Source organism: Phyllobates terribilis, unplaced genomic scaffold (assembly GCF_046119375.1).
Source record: "Phyllobates terribilis strain yellow unplaced genomic scaffold, ASM4611937v1 Scaffold_1__5_contigs__length_1240528914, whole genome shotgun sequence".
Lineage (NCBI taxonomy): Eukaryota > Metazoa > Chordata > Amphibia > Anura > Dendrobatidae > Phyllobates > Phyllobates terribilis.
Window position 1 is genome coordinate 354,385,199 of NW_027362761.1, and position 19,430 is coordinate 354,404,628.

The following is a 19,430-nucleotide window of genomic DNA, read 5'->3' on the forward strand; positions in this document are numbered from 1 at the left end:
CTTCCTTAAAAGGAGCAGCTAACATCGTTTTAGTGATTGATCTATTAACACAGGTGTGGGTGTTGATGAGGACAGGGCTGGCGATCAATCAGTCATGATTAAGTAAGAATGACATCACTGGACACTTTAAAAGGAGGCTGGTTCTTGGTATCATTGTTTCTCTTCAGTTAACCATGGTTATCTCTAAAGAAACACGTGCAGCCATCATTGCACTGCACAAAAATGGCTTAACAGGGAAGAGTATCGCAGCTACAAAGATTGCACCTCAGTCAACAATCTATAGCATCATCAAGAACTTCAAGGAGAGAGCTTCCATTGTTGTCAAAAAGGCTCCAGGGCGCCCAAGAAAGACCAGCAAGCGCCAGGACCGTATCTTAAAACTGTTTCAGCTGCGGGATAGGACTACCAGCAGTGCCGAACTTGCTCAGGAATGGCAACAGGCTGGTGTGAGTGCTTCTGCACGCACTGTGAGGCGGAGACTCTTTGAGCAAGGGCTGGTTTCAAGGAGGGCAGCAAAGAAGCCACTTCTCTCCAGAAAAAACATCAGGGACCGACTGATATTCTGCAAAAGGTACAGGGAGTGGACTGCTGAGGACTGGGGCAAAGTCATTTTCTCTGATGAATCCCCTTTTCGATTATTTGGGACATCTGGAAAACAGCTTATTCGGAGAAGAAGAGGTGAGCGCTACCACCAGTCTTGTCTCATGCCAACTGTAAAGCATCCTGAAACCATTCATGTGTGGGGTTGCTTCTCAGCCAAGGGAATCGGCTCACTCACAGTCTTGCCTAAAAACACAGCTATGAATAAAGAATGGTACCAGAATGTCCTCCAAGAGCAACTTCTCCCAACCGTCCAAGAGCAGTTTGGTGCTCAACAATGCCTTTTCCAGCATGATGGAGCACCCTGCCATAAAGCAAAGGTGATAACTAAATGGCTCATGGAACAAAACATAGAGATTTTGGGTCCATGGCCTGGAAACTCCCCAGATCTTAATCCCATTGAGAACTTGTGGTCAATCATCAAGAGACGGGTGGACAAACAAAAACCAACAAATTCTGGCAAAATGCAAGCATTGATTATGCAAGAATGGACTGCCATCAGTCAGGATTTGGTCCAAAAGTTGATTGAGAGCATGCCAGGGAGAATTACAGAGGTCTTGAAGAAGAAGGGGCAACACTGCAAATATTGACTTGCTGCATTAACTCATTCTAACTGTCAATATAACCTATTGGTACTCATAATATGATTGCAATTATATTTCTGTATGTGATATAAACATCAGACAAACACTAATAAAAACCAGAGGCCAGCAGATCATGTGAAAATATAATTTTGGTGTCATTCTCAAAACTTTTGGCCATGACTGTACATTATTTCTACACTTTCCACCCCTGTGTGTGCACCAATACTGAATCATAAATGTATCAGGAAAAGCCAGGACAGGCAAGCAAGCAGCAGTGGAAATATTTTCTTACATATAGATACCTAAGATTTTTTCAAGCTCTTCACACTTCTTTACTTCACCAACAAACTTCCTCTGGAAGGCGCTGACTTGAGGGTTAAGCTATAAGAAATGAAATAATTATTATAGATGGGGAGTAGTTAGTAAACAATATGGTAAGAATACCATAACTAAAAACTCGGTATATGGATAAGAAACTAAATATGTTCTGTTTAAAAAAAACTTCCTGAACTTACACAACTGCAATTTAAATCACCTAAAAAAAGCAAATATCTGAATACTGACGTTACATTTTGCAGTAACCTGAAAGATAAGGGATTCTAGACAAGACCTTTTCAAATGACGGAGATAGGTGACACCTCGTGTCATACTCATAGGACCCGCAGATAATTTACACGGTGTGAGTACTTTGACTACATCATCATATTTATGCAGATTTTCCAACTCCAAGCTGTATAAACATGAATGCTTATTGGATGAAGCAGATCAGATGTGTATTTGTGTAATGGTGAGCTACCTGGATCTTTTTGGATTGAAGACGGGAAACAAAATCAGCTTCCAAACATATTGCCAGTTTTTAGAAAACCCTTTCTTCAAGCAATGGTACAGGAAAAACTCTCCAACTTTCAAGAATGTAAAATATAGAGTTCAGTTCGACCTCAAAAGGAACACCAACCCTCTAGAGCAAGGAAATGTGCAGTTCAGATGTAGTGGATAGCAAACAAGGAGACATTACAGTTCTATGGTGTGCAGAAAATATATTTCATAGAAAACACAAGGGTTAAAATTTAGACATCAAATGTCATGTACAAAAATCCATAAAAAAACAATGTAGATCTTAGTGTTTCAGATGAGAACCATCCTTAATCATAAATCACGATTATGGATGGTTCTCATCTGAAATGTGTAGATCTACATTGTTTTTTATGGATTTTTGTACATGACATTTGATGTCTGAATTTTAACCCTTGGATTTTCTATGTAATAAGGTACATTTTTCTGCAAACCATAGAGCTGGAATTTTGCCTTGTTTGCCATCTTTCAAGAAAACCTTGATTTTTATGCGGCACAATGCTGTATTGCATGCACTGAAGTCTCCACAACTTGGCTGCCAGTAAAGGCCTTAAAGATGACAGAATAATGACATGGCCCCTTCCTCTTCTGACCTAAACCCTATTGAGAACCTGTGGGCCCTTCTTAAACAGGAGATTTACGGTGAAGGAAAACAGCCACCTCTCTGCACAGTGTCTGGGAGGTCGTGGTTGGTGCTGCCCAAAAAGTTGATTGTCAATAGATTAAGAAACTGACAGACTCCATGGATGGAAGGATTATGACTCTTATTGAAAAGTAGGGCGTCTATATTGATCACTGATATTTTTTTTGAAATGTTAGAAATATATGATTGTACATTGACTTTTTTGGTTATTATTCTCACTCTAACAGATGAAAATAAACAATTGAGATGGGAACACGTACGTTTTTCATTTAGTTGCATAATTCTGCACAGCTAGATATTCTCCTAAGAAAGACAAACCTCACTTCTACTTTCTTAAATACTCAGGATTCAGGTTTATTAACCTTTTGGACTGACTGGCAGCACTGTAGATGTTCAATAATAAAATGAATCATCAAAAATACAGATTGCCTAATAATAGTGCACGCAGTGTATGCCCCATCATCATGTTACTTACTATAGGGGTCGGCACACAGACCCCATAGGATCTTCAGCCCCGGGGGAGAACAGAAGGGGCACAAGAGACCCCGAGCAGTCAGCAGGATTCCCTGGCACTACAGGGGGTGGGTGGCAATGCCAGGCACCATGTTATAAGCAGCAGCACACCATTACACCACAGAGGTAACACCATGCTAACCAGATAAGACAGTGCCGCCAATACTCACATCCCTGAACTCCGCCAGCCCCATCTCCCCGAGCTCACTGACACAGTGGTAGGCTGAACCGGACTGCAGGAACAGCTGCGCCAGGCACATAGCCTCACTGCGGAACAGAGAGCCCATCCTGTACTCCGGCACCTCGTATCAGGATCCTGTCAGTGGCATCAGCAGAGGGAAAGTCACCAGATTCCGGCACAGGTGACGCCTCCGTGACCGGCTGTCCCTGCTGTCTCCACGTAGCCGCCTTCTAGTCCTCTCTACCCAGAACTTCCGGGATGAGGACCTGGCGTGACGTCACGATCACGTGATGAGTGACAGCGGGACAGTAATCAGCGAAAGCAGCGCAGAAGGGAAAGTCGTCTGTGGTATCAGGACGTGTCAGAGGCGGCGGAGGAGGAGAGCGGGGACATAACAGGGCCACTGGCCACAGCCCCCGCCGGGGCAGGAGTCTCATCACTACCCAATATAACTGGTAGTGGGACAGTCAGGGGCTCTGGGGTGTGTTCTGGCATGTGTGGTTACATGGTCTTCGAATCAGATAATATCCACACATACAGTATGGTAACCCTAAACTTCCCCCACACACAGTATGATGCCCCACTCAGTATGACACCCATACAGTATCATGGCACACATAATGTATGATGACCCGCTAAGAATGATGGCCCCCACTTAGTATGATACCCCAACATGCCCCCCATACATTATGATAGTCCCTCAGAATGATGTCCCCATCACTCGAAATGATGCCCTCACAGCCCCTTACTCAGCATGATGCCCCCCCACAGCCCCACACTCAGTATGATAGCCCCCCTAGCACCTGACCTAGTATGATGGCCCCACCACCTTTTACTTAGTATGATAACCACACAGTATCATGGCCTTCATAGCCCTCACACACTATGATGACTCCTCAGTATTAGGATCCCACAGCCCACTCTTTGTATGCTGGCCCCCTCACTCCATATGATGCCTCCACAGCCCCCATTCAATATGATTCCCAAAGCTCCTCCGTTATTATACAGCTCAGCCCCCACTCAGAATGATGACCCCCCCCTCTGACTTAATATGATGGCCCACACCACCCCTCACTTGGTATGATATTTCCATAGTCCTCCACAACACATCATGACCTTCACAGCCCCCACACAGTATGATGCCCCCACAGCTCCTCACTTATTATTATACATCCCAGCCTCTCACTCAGTATGCTGCCCCCCCTCCCTGGCTTACGGGCTCCATAGCGGCAGCGTGGTCTGCCACTATGGATGGTATGGCTCTTTGCATAATGGCATTACCTCTGTTTTGCATGGTGGTATTATGCTCTAGAGCAGTCTTTCTCAGAGGTGGCCTCTACTGATGGGTCATTCATAGATAGGAATGAAAGTTAGTGGAATTGAATGTGCTTCATTTTTAAAAAAAAATCATATTCTCCAGAATACAGATTTTTTTTGCAATTCTTCCACGTGAATTCAGCAAAATACTTGCTTGTTGCAGCCACCATCTTGATGAAACATGGAGGGCCAGGCAAACAAAAAAAATCCCTCACCTGTCCCACTGTCTGGTCCGCCTCACCTCTTTCTTTTCTCCTTTTACCTTCATTCTCTTGGTCCTCCTCACTCCAGGTTCTGGCCTCCGATGTGTCTAAGCCTCAGACGTCCCTAAGTGCCAATCTCATTTTACCCTATCTATGATATAACCAGGGATGTGTCCTTCTGTCCGAAGCCTCTATAGACTGTGCCTGTGCAGTCGGCCGCAGCCAGAAAGACACATCCCAGACAGCGATGAGGAGTGTGGCACCGGAGATCGCAGTATGCATAGGCACTGGGCACATACCTCAATATCTGGCACCATAAACACATATCTGTTTGGGTCTGTCATCTCTGAAGAGGCCGGTGGACGAGTGTGGTGCCAGAATAAGGTCCTGTGCATAGCGTGATATCTGGTGTCATTTTAGTGAAGTCAAATATGCAGAGTCTTCAACAAAATGGTGCCAGATAGCGCAGTATGCGCATGTGTGTACTCTGGCGCCATTTTGTTGAATACACTCTGCACCTTTGTCTTCGATAAAATGGCGCCAGATATCACGCTATGTGCAGGCCCTGATTACGGCGTGATTTTAGTAAAATAACGCCAGTGAAGCGTTTTATTGTTGGATGTGGGAGCACATAAAAGGATTGGGAGAAGCATATACCAGGATGGTGGAGCACATCACTGAATGGGGGACCAGTATGGGAGGGGGAGCACATAACAGGATGGGGAAGCATATAACTGGATAGGGGAGCACATAACAGGATGGGGAGAGCATATACCTGGATGGGGGAGCACATAACAGAATGGGGAGATCATATACCTGGATGGGGGAGCACATAACAGAATGGGGGACCAGGATTGGGGAGCATGGACCAGTATGGGGAACACATACCAGCATGGGGGACCAGGATTGGGGAGCATATAACAGGAGGGGGGGCATATACCAGGATTGGAGCGCATATACCAGAATGGGGGAGCATGGACCAGGATGGGGTACCATATTCCAGGATTGGGGAGCATGAACCAGGATGGGGGGAGGAGCATATTCAAGGATGGGGGACCAGGAATGGGGAGCATATACCAGGATGACGGGAAGAATATACCAATAAAAATGCTTGCCCCCTGGGCGTAGAAAGGGTTCAATAGCTAGTTAATATTTATTATTCAGATTTGAAGTTGTATATTTCTTGTATTTTTAACTTATTTATTCTGTACCCTTTTGTGAAGATTGCTGGAAGGAATTTTTCACGCAGACCTCTGACAGCACTCTTAGGCTATGTGCACACACGTTGTGTTTTGCAGCGTATTTTGCTGCAGATTTTTATTCAAAGTCTCAGCTGCATTTTGCAGTACCAGCAAAGTCTATGAGAAACCAGAATTCTGTTCCCACATCTTGTGTTCCTTTTGCTGCGGATTTTGTGCCTGGTTCGTGTTCTTGGAAAATAGAGCGTGTCACTTCTTTCAGCGTTTTTTCACCCATAAGAAGTAGTGGGTGGTGAAAAAACGCACGTAAATTTTTTTTCCCGCATTTTTGATGGCAAAATAGAATGGGGTTCTTTTTTTTTTTTTTCACAGAACTTTACATACATGCATAAATTGAGGCAGAAGGACAGTGAAAAAAACGCAGCAAAACCTGCAGATTTGACGCAGCTGATTTCCTGCCAGAGATAAGTTTTGCTGCAGATTTCTAACTGAAAAAAAAACACAACATGTGGGAACATAGTCTAACTAGTAATTTTCACTTGCTTTTGCCCACGTGCTTCAGTGTGCTTTCTGCCAAAGGTCTGCACATATTTATAATCTTTTTATATATAGCGCCAACATATTCCGCAGCGCTTTACAATTCAGACAATTTACAGATATTATTGGCACTGTGCCCATTGGGGCTCACAATCTAGATTCCCTATCAGTATGTGTTTGGAGTCTGGGAGGAAACCCACGCAAACACAGGGAGAACATACAAACTCCATGCAGATGTTGTCCTTGGTGGCATTTGAACCCAGGACCCCAGTGCTGCCCTCTGCCCTGATTTTATATATATATATATATATATATATATATATATATATATATATATATATATATATATATATATATATATATATATATATATATATATATATATATATATATATAAATCGTGGTGTGAAAAAGTGTTTGCCCCCTTCCTGATTTCTTACTCTTTTGCATGTTTGTGACACTTAAATGTTTCAGATCACAAAACTAATTTAAATATTAGACAAAGATAACACAAGTAACCACAAAATGCAGTTTTTAAATGAAGGTCTTTATTAATAAGGGAAAAAGAAATCCAAACCTACAGGGCCCTGTGTGAAAAAGTGATTGCCCCCTAAACCTAATAACTGGTTGGACCACCCTTAGCAGCAACAACAACTGCAATCAAGCATTTGCAATAACTGGCAATGAGTCTTTTACAACACTCTGCAGGAACTTTGGCACAAATCATCTTTGCAAAATTGTTGTAATTCTGCCACATTGGAGGGTTTCTGAGCATGAACAGCCTTTTTAAAATCATGCCACAGCATCTTAATCAGATTAAGATCAGGACTTTGACTAGACCACTGCAAAGTTTTAATTTTGTTTTTCTTAAGCCATTCAGAGGTGGACTTGCTGGTGTGTTTTGGATCATTGTCCTGCTGCATAACCCAAGTGCGCTTCAGATTGAGGTCCCGAACAGATGGCCGGACATTCTCCTTCAGGATTTTTTGATAGACAGAATTCATGGTTCCTTTTACCACAGCAAGTCTTCCAGGTCCTGAAGCAGCAAAACAGCCCCAGACCATCACACTAAAGCCACATTTTACTGTTGGTATCATGATCCTTTTCTAAAATGCTGTGTTACTTCTATGCCAGATGTAACGGGACATATACCTTCCAAAAAGTTAAATTATTGTCTTGTCAGTCCACAGAGTATTCTCCCAAAAGTCTTGGCGATCATAAAGATGTTTTCTGGCAAAACTGAGACAAGCCTTTATGTTCCTTTTACTCAGCAGTGGTTTTCGTCTTGGAACTCTGCCATGCATGCCACTGTTGCTTAGTCTCTTTCTTATGATGGAGTCATGAATACAGACCTTAACTAAGGCAAGTGATGTCTGCAGTTCTTTGGATGTTGTAGTGGGGTCTTTTGTGACCTCCTGGATGAGTAGTCGCTGCGCTCTTGGGGTAATTTTGGTCGGCCAGCCACTCCTGGGAAAGTTCACCACTGTTCCATGTTTTCGCTGTTTGTGAATAATGGCTCTCACTGTGGTTCACTGTAGTCCCAAAGCTTTAGAAATGGCTTTATAACCTTTTCCAGACTGACAGATCTCAATTACTTTGTTTCTCATTTGTTCCTGAATTTCTTTGGATTGCAGCATGATGTCTAGCTTTTGGTCTACTTCACTTTGTCAGGAAGGTTCTATTTAACCCCTTAATAACATCTGACGTACTAATACGCGTCTGTGCCCTGGGACTTAAGAGCCAGACCCGTATTAGTACGTCATGGCGATCGCGCGCGCACACAGGCTGTGCGGGCGCGATCGCCGCCGGGTGTCAGCTGATTGTCATAGCTGACACCCGGTACTATGTGCAGGGAGCGGTCACGCACCGCTCCCAGCACATTAACCCCCGCGATGCTGCGATCGAAGTCGATCGCGGCATTGCGGGGGCAAGGGGAGGTGATCGCCGATACTCACCTCCTCTTCCGGCTTCCAGCGCAGTCTGCAAAGGCTTCCCGGGTGTTGCCATGACGACCCGATGTCGTCATGACAACATCCGGGTCACCAGAGAGCAGGAAGATTGCTTGGACATGCGCAGTGCATCTCCAAGCAATCTTCACACTGTGCACTTCTGACAGCCTTCATGGCATAGGGATGGTGCTCCATTCCTGTGCCATGCAGGCGATCAGAAAAAAAAAAGTGAAAGTCCCAGAGTGGGACAAAGTAATAAAGTGTATAAACTGTGTGAAAGTGGAAAAAAAAAAAAAAAAAAATGTGCAAAAATATTATAAAAAAATAAAAAAAATAATACACCAAAAATAAAAATATAATGTACCCATCAATAAATATTATTATAAAAAAAATAAAAAAAAAACAATAAAAGTACACATATTTGGTATCGCCGCGTCCGGAACAACCTGACCTATAAAACTGTCCCACTAGTTAACCCCTTCAGTGAACACGGTAAAAAAAAAAAAAAAAAAAACAAGCAAAAAACAATGCTTTATCACCATACCGCCAAACAAAAAGTGGAATAACACGCGATCAAAAAGACGCATATAAATAAAAATGATACTGCTGAAAACGTCATCTCGTCCCGCAAAAAACAAGCCGCCATATAGCTCCATCAGCCGAAAAATAAAAAAGTTATAGCTCTCAGAATAAAGCGATACTAAAAAATATTTTTTTCTATAAAATAGCTTTTATTGTGTATAAGCGCCAAAACATAGAAAAATTATACAAATGTGGTACCGCTGTAAACGTACTGACCCGAAGAGTAAAGCTGCCTCATCAATTTTACCACACGCGGAACAGAATAAAAAAAAAAAAAAAAAAACAATTCCTGAATTGTTGGTTTTTGTTTATTCTGCCTCCCAAAAATCGGAATAGAAAGCGATCAAAAAATGTCACGTGCCTGAAAATGGCACCAATAACAACGTCAAGTCATCCCGCAAAAAACGAGCCGTCACATGACTGTCTGCCAAAATTTGGAAAAATTATAGCTCTCAAAATATGGCGATGCAAAAACTAGATTTTACAAAAAATGCGTCTTTTAGTGTGTGACAGCTGTCAGTCATAAAAACCCCATATGATTCTGGCATTGCTGTAATCACACCGACCCGAAGAATAAAGTCGTCTAATCACTTATACCGCACAAGGAACGGCGTCAAAAATAAACTCTTGAGTTAGGATTGGGCTAGGGTTAGGGCTGGGTTTGGGGCTAGGGTTGTGCTGGGGCTAGGGTTGTGCTGGGGCTAGGGTTGTGCTGGGGCTAGGGTTGTGCTGGGGCTAGGGTTGTGCTGGGGCTAGGGTTGTGCTAGGGTTAGGGCTGGGGTTGGGATTTTTTTCAAAAGTAAGAAAAAAAGATGACGATATGGCGACTAGTGTTGAGAGCAAGTGCTCGCTACTTGAGTTTGCATCGGGTGCTCTGGTATGCATTTAGTATCGTGGGTATTTGAGTGACATGCTCGAGTCTCTGCCCCATATGCTTCGCGGCCAAAAAACTTTACGGGGATTGCCTGCCATGCACGAGCGATCCCCGCATGTTTTTTTTTGGGTGTCTAATAACCGTGAAACATGCGGAGCAGGGACTCGAGCATGTCACTCGAGCACACGCTGTACATGGTGCATACCTGAGTACCCGATGCAAACTCAAGTAGCGAGCACTTGCGCTCAAGAATAATGAAAACTTATTCAATATGATGACCTAATGTAAACAAATAATGTGCCGTACCTCTGGGTTCAAAATGTTCACTATACACCTTAATAAAATCTTTGAGGGGTATAGTTTCCAAAATGGGGACACTTGTGGGGGAGCTCCACTGTTTAGGCACATCACGGGCTCTCCAAACGCGACATGGTGTCCGCTAACAAATTGAATGGAAAATCGGCTCAAATTGTTAGCGGACACCACATTGCGTTTGGAGAGCCCCTCTGTGCCCAAACTTTGGAGCTCCCCCACAAGTGACCCCATTTTGGAAACTAGACCCCCCAAGGCACCTTTCTAGATGCATAGTGAGCACTTGGAACCCCCAGGTGCTTCACAAATTGATTCGTAAAAATGAAAAAGTGAAAAAAAAAAACACTTTTTCATTTTTATGAATCAATTTGTGAAGCACCTGGGGTTCCAAGTGCTCACTATGAATCTAGATAGGTGCCTTGGGGGGTCTAGTTTCCAAAATGGGGTCACTTGTGGGGGAGCTCCAATGTTTGGGCACACAGGGACTCTCTAAATGCAACATGGTATCCGCTAACAAATTAAATGGAAAATCGGCTCAAATTGTTAGCGGACACCACATTGCGTTTGGAGAGCCCCTCTGTGCCCAAACTTTGGAGCTCCCCCACAAGTGACCCCATTTTGGAAACTAGACCCCCCAAGGCACCTTTCTAGATGCATAGTGAGCACTTGGAACCCCCAGGTGCTTCACAAATTGATTCGTAAAAATGAAAAAGTGAAAAAAAAAACACTTTTTCATTTTTATGAATCAATTTGTGAAGCACCTGGGGTTCCAAGTGCTCACTATGAATCTAGATAGGTGCCTTGGGGGGTCTAGTTTCCAAAATGGGGTCACTTGTGGGGGAGCTCCAATGTTTGGGCACACAGGGACTCTCCAAATGCAACATGATATCCGCTAACAAATTGTCGGCTCAAATTGTTAGCGGATATCATGTTGCATTTGGAGAGTCCCTGTGTGCCCAAACATTGGAGCTCCTCCACAAGTGACCCCATTTTGGAAACTAGACCCCCCAAGGCACCTATCTAGATGCATAGTGAGCACTTGGAACCCCTAGGTGCTTCACAAATTAATTCGTAAAAATGAAAAAGTGTTTTTTTTTTCACTTTTTCATTATTACGAATCAATTTGTGAAGCACCTGGGGGTTCCAAGTGCTCACTATGCATCTAGAAAGGTGCCTTGGGGGGTCTAGTTTCCAAAATGGGGTCACTTGTGGGGGAGCTCCAAAGTTTGGGCACAGAGGGGCTCTCCAAACGCAATGTGGCGTCCGCTAACAATTTGAGCCGATTTTCCATTCAATTTGTTAGCGGATACCATGTTGCATTTAGAGAGTCCCTGTGTGCCCAAACATTGGAGCTCCCCCACAAGTGACCCCATTTTGGAAACTAGACCCCCCAAGGCACCTATCTAGATGCATAGTGAGCACTTGGAACCCCTAGGTGCTTCACAAATTAATTCGTAAAAATGAAAAAGTGTTTTTTTTTTCACTTTTTCATTATTACGAATCAATTTGTGAAGCACCTGGGGGTTCCAAGTGCTCACTATGCATCTAGAAAGGTGCCTTGGGGGGTCTAGTTTCCAAAATGGGGTCACTTGTGGGGGAGCTCCAAAGTTTGGGCACAGAGGGGCTCTCCAAACGCAATGTGGCGTCCGCTAACAATTTGAGCCGATTTTCCATTCAATTTGTTAGCGGATACCATGTTGCATTTAGAGAGTCCCTGTGTGCCCAAACATTGGAGCTCCCCCACAAGTGACCCCATTTTGGAAACTAGACCCCCAAGGCACCTATCTAGATGCATAGTGAGCACTTGGAACCCCTAGGTGCTTCACAAATTGATTCGTAAAAATGAAAAAGTGTTTTTTTTTTCACTTTTTCATTATTACGAATCAATTTGTGAAGCACCTGGGGGTTCCAAGTGCTCACTATGCATCTAGAAAGGTGCCTTGGGGGGTCTAGTTTCCAAAATGGGGTCACTTGTGGGGGAGCTCCAAAGTTTGGGCACAGAGAAGCTCTCCAAACGCAATGTGGTGTCCGCTAACAATTTGAGCCGATTTTCCATTCAATTTGTTAGCGGATACCATGTTGCATTTAGAGAGTCCCTGTGTGCCCAAACATTGGAGCTCTCCCACAAGTGACCCCATTTTGGAAACTAGACCCCCCAAGGCACCTATCTAGATGCATAGTGAGCAGTTGGAACCCCCAGGTGCTTCACAAATTGATTCATAAAAATGAAAAAGTGTTTTTTTTTTCACTTTTTCATTGTTACGAATCAATTTGTGAAGCACCTGGGGGTTCCAAGTGCTCACTATGCATCTAGATAGGTGCCTTGGGGGGTCTAGTTTCCAAAATGGGGTCACTTGTGGGGGAGCTCCAATGTTTGGGCACACAGGGACTCTCTAAATGCAACATGGTGTCCTCTAACAAATTTAACGGAAAATCGGCTCAAATTGTTAGCGACACCATGTTGCGTTTGGAGAGCCGCTGTGTGCCCAAACATTGGAGCTCCCCCACAAGTGACCCCATTTTGGAAACTAGACCCCCCAAGGCACCTATCTAGATGCATTGTGAGCACTTGGAACACTCAGGTGCTTCACAAATTGATTCATAAAAATGAAAAAGTGTTTTTTTTTTTCACTTTTTCATTGTTACGAATCAATTTGTGAAGCACCTGGGGGTTCCAAGTGCTCACTATGCATCTAGAAAGGTGCCTTGGGGGGTCTAGTTTCCAAAATGGGGTCACTTGTGGGGGAGCTCCAAAGTTTGGGCACACATGGGCTCTCCAAACACAACATGGCGTCCGCTAATTATTCAAGCAAATTTTACAATCAAAAAGTCAAATAGCGCTCCTTCCCTTCCGAGCCCTGCCGTGCGCCCAAACAGTATTTTTTCCCCAAATATTGGGTATCTGCGTGCCCAGGGGAAATTGCACAACAAATTTTGGGGTCCATTTTTTCTTGTTACCCCTGTGAAAATAAAAAAAATTGGGTCTAAATTAACATTTTTGTGAAAAAAGTTAAATGTTCATTTTTTTCTTCCACATTCAAAAAATTCCTGTGAAGCACCTGAAGGGTTAATAAAGTTCTTGAATGTGGTTTTGAGCACCTTGAGGGGTGCAGTTTTTAGAATGGTGTCACTTTTGGGTATTTTCTGTCATAAAGACCTCTCAAAGTGACTTCAAATGTGATGTGGTCCCTAAAAAAATGGTTTTGTAAATTTTGTTGGAAAAATGAGAAATCGCTGGTCAACTTTTAACCCTTATAGCTCCCTAACAAAAAAAAATTTTGGTTCCAAAATTGTGCTGATGTAAAGTAGACATGTGGGAAATGTTATTTATTAACTCTTTTGTGTGACATATCGCTCTGATTTCAGGGCTTAAAAATTCAAATTTTGAAAATTGCAAAATTTTCAAAATTTTCGCCAAATTTCCGTTTTTTTCACAAATAAACGCAAGTGATATCGAAGAAATTTTTCCACAATCATGAAGTACAATATGTCACGAAAAAACAATCTCAGAATCAGGGGGATCCGTTGAAGCGTTCGAGAGTAATTACCTCATAAAGTGACAGTGGTCAGAATTGTAAAAATTGGCCCGGTCATTAACGTGCAAACCACCCGCGGGGCTTAAGGGGTTAAAGGGGTTGTGCCACCATAAAGAATACTTTTAACTAAGCAGAAAATGTGGAAATAAATGGTTTTGTAATTTACATTTATTAAAAATGATGCTCCATTCAATAAATACCAAGCTTTTATCTTCTGAAGTATGCCCCCTTGCCTCCCCCTGGCGTTATTCCATTACATCCTTGTAGTGGGCGAGCAGCTGGTTGAGTTTGCACACTTCCTGTCATCATAAGAGGCCCCCCAACTCCCCACCCCCAGTGTACACAACGTAATTAATCTTCCTTATACAAGTCTGACAGCGCAAGGAGCAGATTGCTATGGAAGTGTGTCAGTGAGTCTAATTGGCACAGATGATTTTAAATTAGCTGGAGACTGCAACGAGAGTCCAGCCTCTTTTGCTCTCACTTGAGAGCTTGAGGAAGGTGAGTTAAGATGCTCCTTTCATGTGGTGTTGGTGCAATTGTTGCTGTAGTTTTGTGCTTGTGGGGCGGCGCGGCCTGGAGTCATGGGGACTCGGTCTTGCAGCATGGGTGTTGTGAGGCACCAGGCCGCCCGCCCTGCTGGTGCATTGATGCTGTGGCACGGCGCCGCTCTTTTAAGGCAGGAAACGTTAGGACCCACTAAGAGGTTTGCCGTGACGTGGCAGTGGGCTTCATACAGTCGGATCAGAATGTTAAACTAAGAACCTCATGTTCAGTTATATATATTTTTGCCGAGAGGCATTAGATCAATGTATGATTTTTTGAAGGTGCAGTCCACGCTCTTTTTCTTGTATTGCATAGATTACAAAGTAGACTGGGATTTCAAGATGTACTGTTCAAGCTCTTTTGAAGAAGCACCAGGAAATGGGCAACATTGAGCACCATAGACAGAGTAGTCGGTCAAGAAAACAATGTGCCACAGATGAAAGACACATCATGCTTCCTTCTTTTTCAAAGTGGAAGTTTTTGAACAGTGCCATCAACTCAGAGAAGACTGGCAAGAAGTGGTCTTTATGGAAGATTACAACCAAAAAGCCACACCTTCGACATGGAATCAGGACCAAGCAACTCAACTATGCACGAAAACATAAGAACCAGAGTGCAGAAAAATGGCAGCAAGTGCTCTGAACTGATAAGTCAAAATTGTTGTCTGCAGGCAACATTGAAACATGGAGAGGATTCCTGGCAAGTTTGGAGCTACATTTCAACAAATGGAGTAGAGAATTTGATCAGGATTAATAGTGTCCTCAATGGTGAGAAATGTAGACTGATATCATCCATCAAGGAGGGTCTGATTGGCTCCACATCTATTCTGCGGCAGGACAATATCTCCAAACATACAACCAACGTCACTAAGAACTGTCTACAGCAGGGGTCTCAAATACGCAGCCCAAGGGTTACATGCCATCCCCGAGGCTGTCCTTTCAGGCCGAAGGAGGAGCGCACAGACACCCCTTAATAACATCACGCCGGAGCACAGCCAAAGCTTTCCCACAAATTACATTGAGGCAGTATGATCAGGATTATAATCAGCAGAGATTCCTCAAGCCCTCCTACCACACTGTCGCATCCGGCTTAAAGCACCTCCTCTGACTGGAAGGATCATCTTATCTCCAGTCACCATACTTAAAGGGGTTTTCCGACAAACAAAAGTTCATTTTAATCAATGGCTGTGTCTGACAATGTATGGAACATGCCACAGCTCCTGGGCAGGGGAGGAAGCAAAAGACAACACCGATTTTACATCAGGGGATCACAGAGGATTCATTTTGTGAGGTAAAATATTGTTTAAAAACAGGCAGTGAAATGTTTTACCTCACAAAATGAATCCTCTGCGATCCACTACTGTAATGTCTGTATTGTCTATTGCTTCCTCCCCTGACCAGGAGCTGTGGTGTGATCAGACTGTGTTCTGTACATGGTCAGAAACAGCCATTAATTTTAATGAACTTTTGTTCGTGGGAAAACCCCTTTAATTTAGCTCTAAACCCCACAAGGCCAGTATATGTGCACTCACCTCTTCTGTGCAGGGCTATGTGAGGACACCGCGTTTATTCTTAATTATGCCAGGCGTATTATCCAGTAGGCCCAGGGACATAAGCTATTGTTCATATGACATTGAATGTTGACTCTTGTAGATTGAATTGATATTTGTTGAATGCCTGCTGATTATCTATTGTATCAGCCCTACAATTTATTCTTCAAAATAACCTTGAAGGACAAAGACTCAGGTTAATTGAACAATTGATGTTTGTTAATATGTTGATTACCCATTGTATCAGTCCATGCAGCTTGTTCTGCAAACATTACAGGACAAAATATGCAGGTTAATTGAACACTCCAACAAAGAGAGATCTTCATTAGCGTTCTTCTTGTAATTGGCCCTTATTCACACATGCGTGATATACAGTAAATAGACAGCAAACTGATGCATCCGTGTGCTGTCCATTTTTTAATAAACCATTTATTAGAATGAGTGAATTTGTTCTGCAATTTGGACCTATAGTCTATAATGTGTATTGGCGCTGTCTGGCTATACAAAGAATAGAACAAAGACATGTAAATGAAGTCTTAAGTTACGAGCTCAGGGAGTTTGAGAAGGAGAAGACTTTCCCTTTGTTTTGGGGGAGGTTTTTTTTGCCATTTAAAGAGAACAGTGCTGGCCAGGATCTGTGACATTTTGATCCTAAGTTGGAATCCTTTGCTCCCATTGGGCATTCACCCCGTCCCCTCACTTTTGTCTAGCTTTAGGTTACTAAAGAGTTATAATAAAATGAAGATAAAATAAAAAAGGAAATAATGCAAATTAAAAATAAAAAAATAAAAATTACTGAAGTACGGAGGAAGAAATGGAAACCGTACGCTAAATAAAAAATCTAAAGATAAAATTTAAGCTTGATATAGAAAAATGTATCTTGGCATTATAAAATCATTTCATGTGGTCAATATATTTACACCCTTATATACAATTACAAGGAAACAAATAGTATTTACAGTATAAATATTGCTGCAGTCATACAGTATATGCTATAAATCCTGAAGAAAGAAAAAGATCAGTTTTTAGTCTGCATTCACACATCCATATGAAATGTCCGTGTGCTGCTTGATTTTTATGGGACAGTACACGGACGCTTTGAGTAAAATTGATCTATTCAAACATCCGTTAAAATAACGGATCCAAGAATGAGATCCGTAATACTCAGAGCAGATCCTATTCTGGTATTGAAAAAATTAGGAGAAACCGCACTTCGATCCTTTTAAAATGATTCTTCTTTATTGAAAAATCATGTTTAGAGTTACATAATAAAAATTTTGGCATAATCAGTTCACTGATGTGTTTCTGGCAACAACTCGCCCTTAGTTGTACTGTGCTCTATACAGACATGAACAAGGTCCTATTCTGATCCAATGTTGAGGATCACAATGGGACATACTCAATGGGGCTGTGTGCTGTCCGATAAAAAACAAAAACGGACAGCACGTCGCCACTTCACACGGATGTGTGTAAACACCTAAGAGACAAATAGCTAGGTGATCTTAACTCCATTAGGCACTATAAGCAAGGATCGGCAAGCTACTTTAAAGGGAACCCGTCACCAGGTTTTTCATGTATGAACCACCTTCCTCAGCGCCTGTGCTGCATTCCAAAAGTTGTATATTATGTCCTGACTCCTCTGTGTATCCTGAAAAAAACCTTTTGAAGTGATCCAGCACGATATGCAAAATTGGACGTTCCAATGGGTGTCATTGCAGAGGCGTCTGTCCCTTGCTAAACGCCGTCCTCTTGCTGTGATTGATGTGGCTGACACGTTCTGCGTCATCGACATAGCAGAACGAAACCTCCCGCCAGCACAAGGACATCGCCAGCTCTCGCAGGGGCACTTTGGTCTGCCCTGCTGCGGGCAGAGCCTAAAACCTAACTGCACATGTGACAACACATCTTTCCGGCTCAGCTTACTGGAACCTCTTAGTCCATATTGTTTTATTCCCTACCACCGGAATTAAACTCCTCTTCTGTGATTTCCGGAGGCGGGGAACAAAAAAATATGGGAGAAATTGTTCCCGTAGGCAGAACAAAGTGCGCCTGAGCAAGCCGGTGATGTCCCTGCGCAGGTGCGAGATTTCATCCAGCTATGTGGAGGACGCAGGACGCGTCAGCCACATCAATCACAGCAGGAGGATGGCATTTAGCAGAGGAGAAGAGGGACAGGCGGCACTGCAATAACACCCATTTGATCGGATTGCACAAATTTGCAAACCACACTGGATCACTTCAAAAACTTCACTCTTTTGGGGGACATATAGGGGAGTAAGGACATAATATACAACTTTGTGGAATGCAGCAATGGTTTATACATGAAAAAAATGGTGACAGGTTCCCTCTAAAAAGGGGATGTCCACTGCTCAGACAACGCCTTCTCAATCAGCATGTTTCAACCCAGTAAAATAATGACACTAATATTCACCTCCGGTGCCAGCGTCATTCCAGTGGTGTCGGCACTGGCTCTCCCAGGGATCGAGTGACAAAACAATGTGAGCGGGCAGATGCAGCTCTCACATCCTCCTGATGTCTGATTTGTCCAAAAGCTGTGAGAGTGAAGTTAGTTCTGATTGGCAGCAGGGATCACGTGACAATGTCATGCAATCCCCAGGAGAGCCAGTGGCGACATCGCTGGAATGGCGCTGGCACCGGAGGTGAGAAAAAGTGTTACTTTTTTTACTGGGGGTTATGCGAGTAGTAGACAACCCCTCTAATAGTCTAGTGTTAGAGCATCTTTCTTTTTTATTGCAAGCTTCTTTTAAAAGGTAGTTTCATTCCATGCTTTACGTATCATGTTCCACGGTGTTCCAAGAACAGCTGCGCTTATAAAAAAGAAGACCAGAATCAATCCTTTAGCCAAGGTGACATGTTGTGGCTCTCCTAAAAATAAAACATATAAAAAAATGAACATTTTTTAATGTAAAAAAAAAAAAGCAAATACTTGTACAAAACGACACAGTTTGAGGAGCTGATCTGTGGACCTGCAATGTATGACACAACCGGACTGTACTATTATACAGCGGCTTCGGGTTGATAAGCAGTATAAAGTAAACGGAGTGTGATGTAAAAAGGGTCTTGGCCACTCGTGTTTCTCCGGTGTTTAAATTGTGAGCAGCTGAAAGTAGTCTGGATGGAGGGGTACATACACATGGGAGAGATGCTGTGGACCTTCCACAATGGGAAAACAGGGCCAAAAACAGTTCAACCAATTCGAAAGTCTGAAATCCCTTATCCAAGCAGTATAAAACCTGCACATCTAGCAGCAAAGTGTTAACTGTCCTGTGGGGGATTTTATAGCCCCTTACCTGTGTAATACTTGGTCAGTGGATAAGCAAGTTGCTGCCAGCACACATCATTTTTCTCACAGTCATATTCTGTATCAGTCATTTGAAATCTAGATACATTAGGATGTTAAATAGTTATTCAAAATGATAAAATAATAATTAG

General features: G+C 43.0%; 2 protein-coding genes across 3 annotated transcripts in view; both read right to left on the reverse strand.

Moving 5' to 3' along the window:
- ATP6V0A2 (ATPase H+ transporting V0 subunit a2) overlaps positions 1 to 3,674 on the reverse strand; it is a 39,112-nt gene extending 35,438 nt beyond the window's left edge. The window contains exons 1-2 of the mRNA XM_073676174.1: positions 3,363 to 3,674; positions 1,487 to 1,565 (exon numbers count right to left, since the gene is read on the reverse strand). Coding sequence (XP_073532275.1) covers positions 1,487 to 1,565; positions 3,363 to 3,479 — 196 coding nt within the window. The 5' untranslated portion in view covers positions 3,480 to 3,674. The remainder of the gene's footprint in view (positions 1 to 1,486; positions 1,566 to 3,362) is intronic.
- A 12,339-nt stretch (positions 3,675 to 16,013) lies between these two features.
- TCTN2 (tectonic family member 2) overlaps positions 16,014 to 19,430 on the reverse strand; it is a 42,599-nt gene continuing 39,182 nt past the window's right edge. Inside the window, exons 18-19 of one of the 2 annotated variants that reach the window (XM_073676176.1) lie at positions 19,289 to 19,377; positions 16,014 to 18,863 (exon numbers count right to left, since the gene is read on the reverse strand). In XM_073676176.1, coding sequence (XP_073532277.1) covers positions 18,742 to 18,863; positions 19,289 to 19,377 — 211 coding nt within the window. In that variant the 3' untranslated portion in view covers positions 16,014 to 18,741. The remainder of the gene's footprint in view (positions 18,864 to 19,288; positions 19,378 to 19,430) is intronic. The other variant, XM_073676175.1, reaches the window with a different exon arrangement.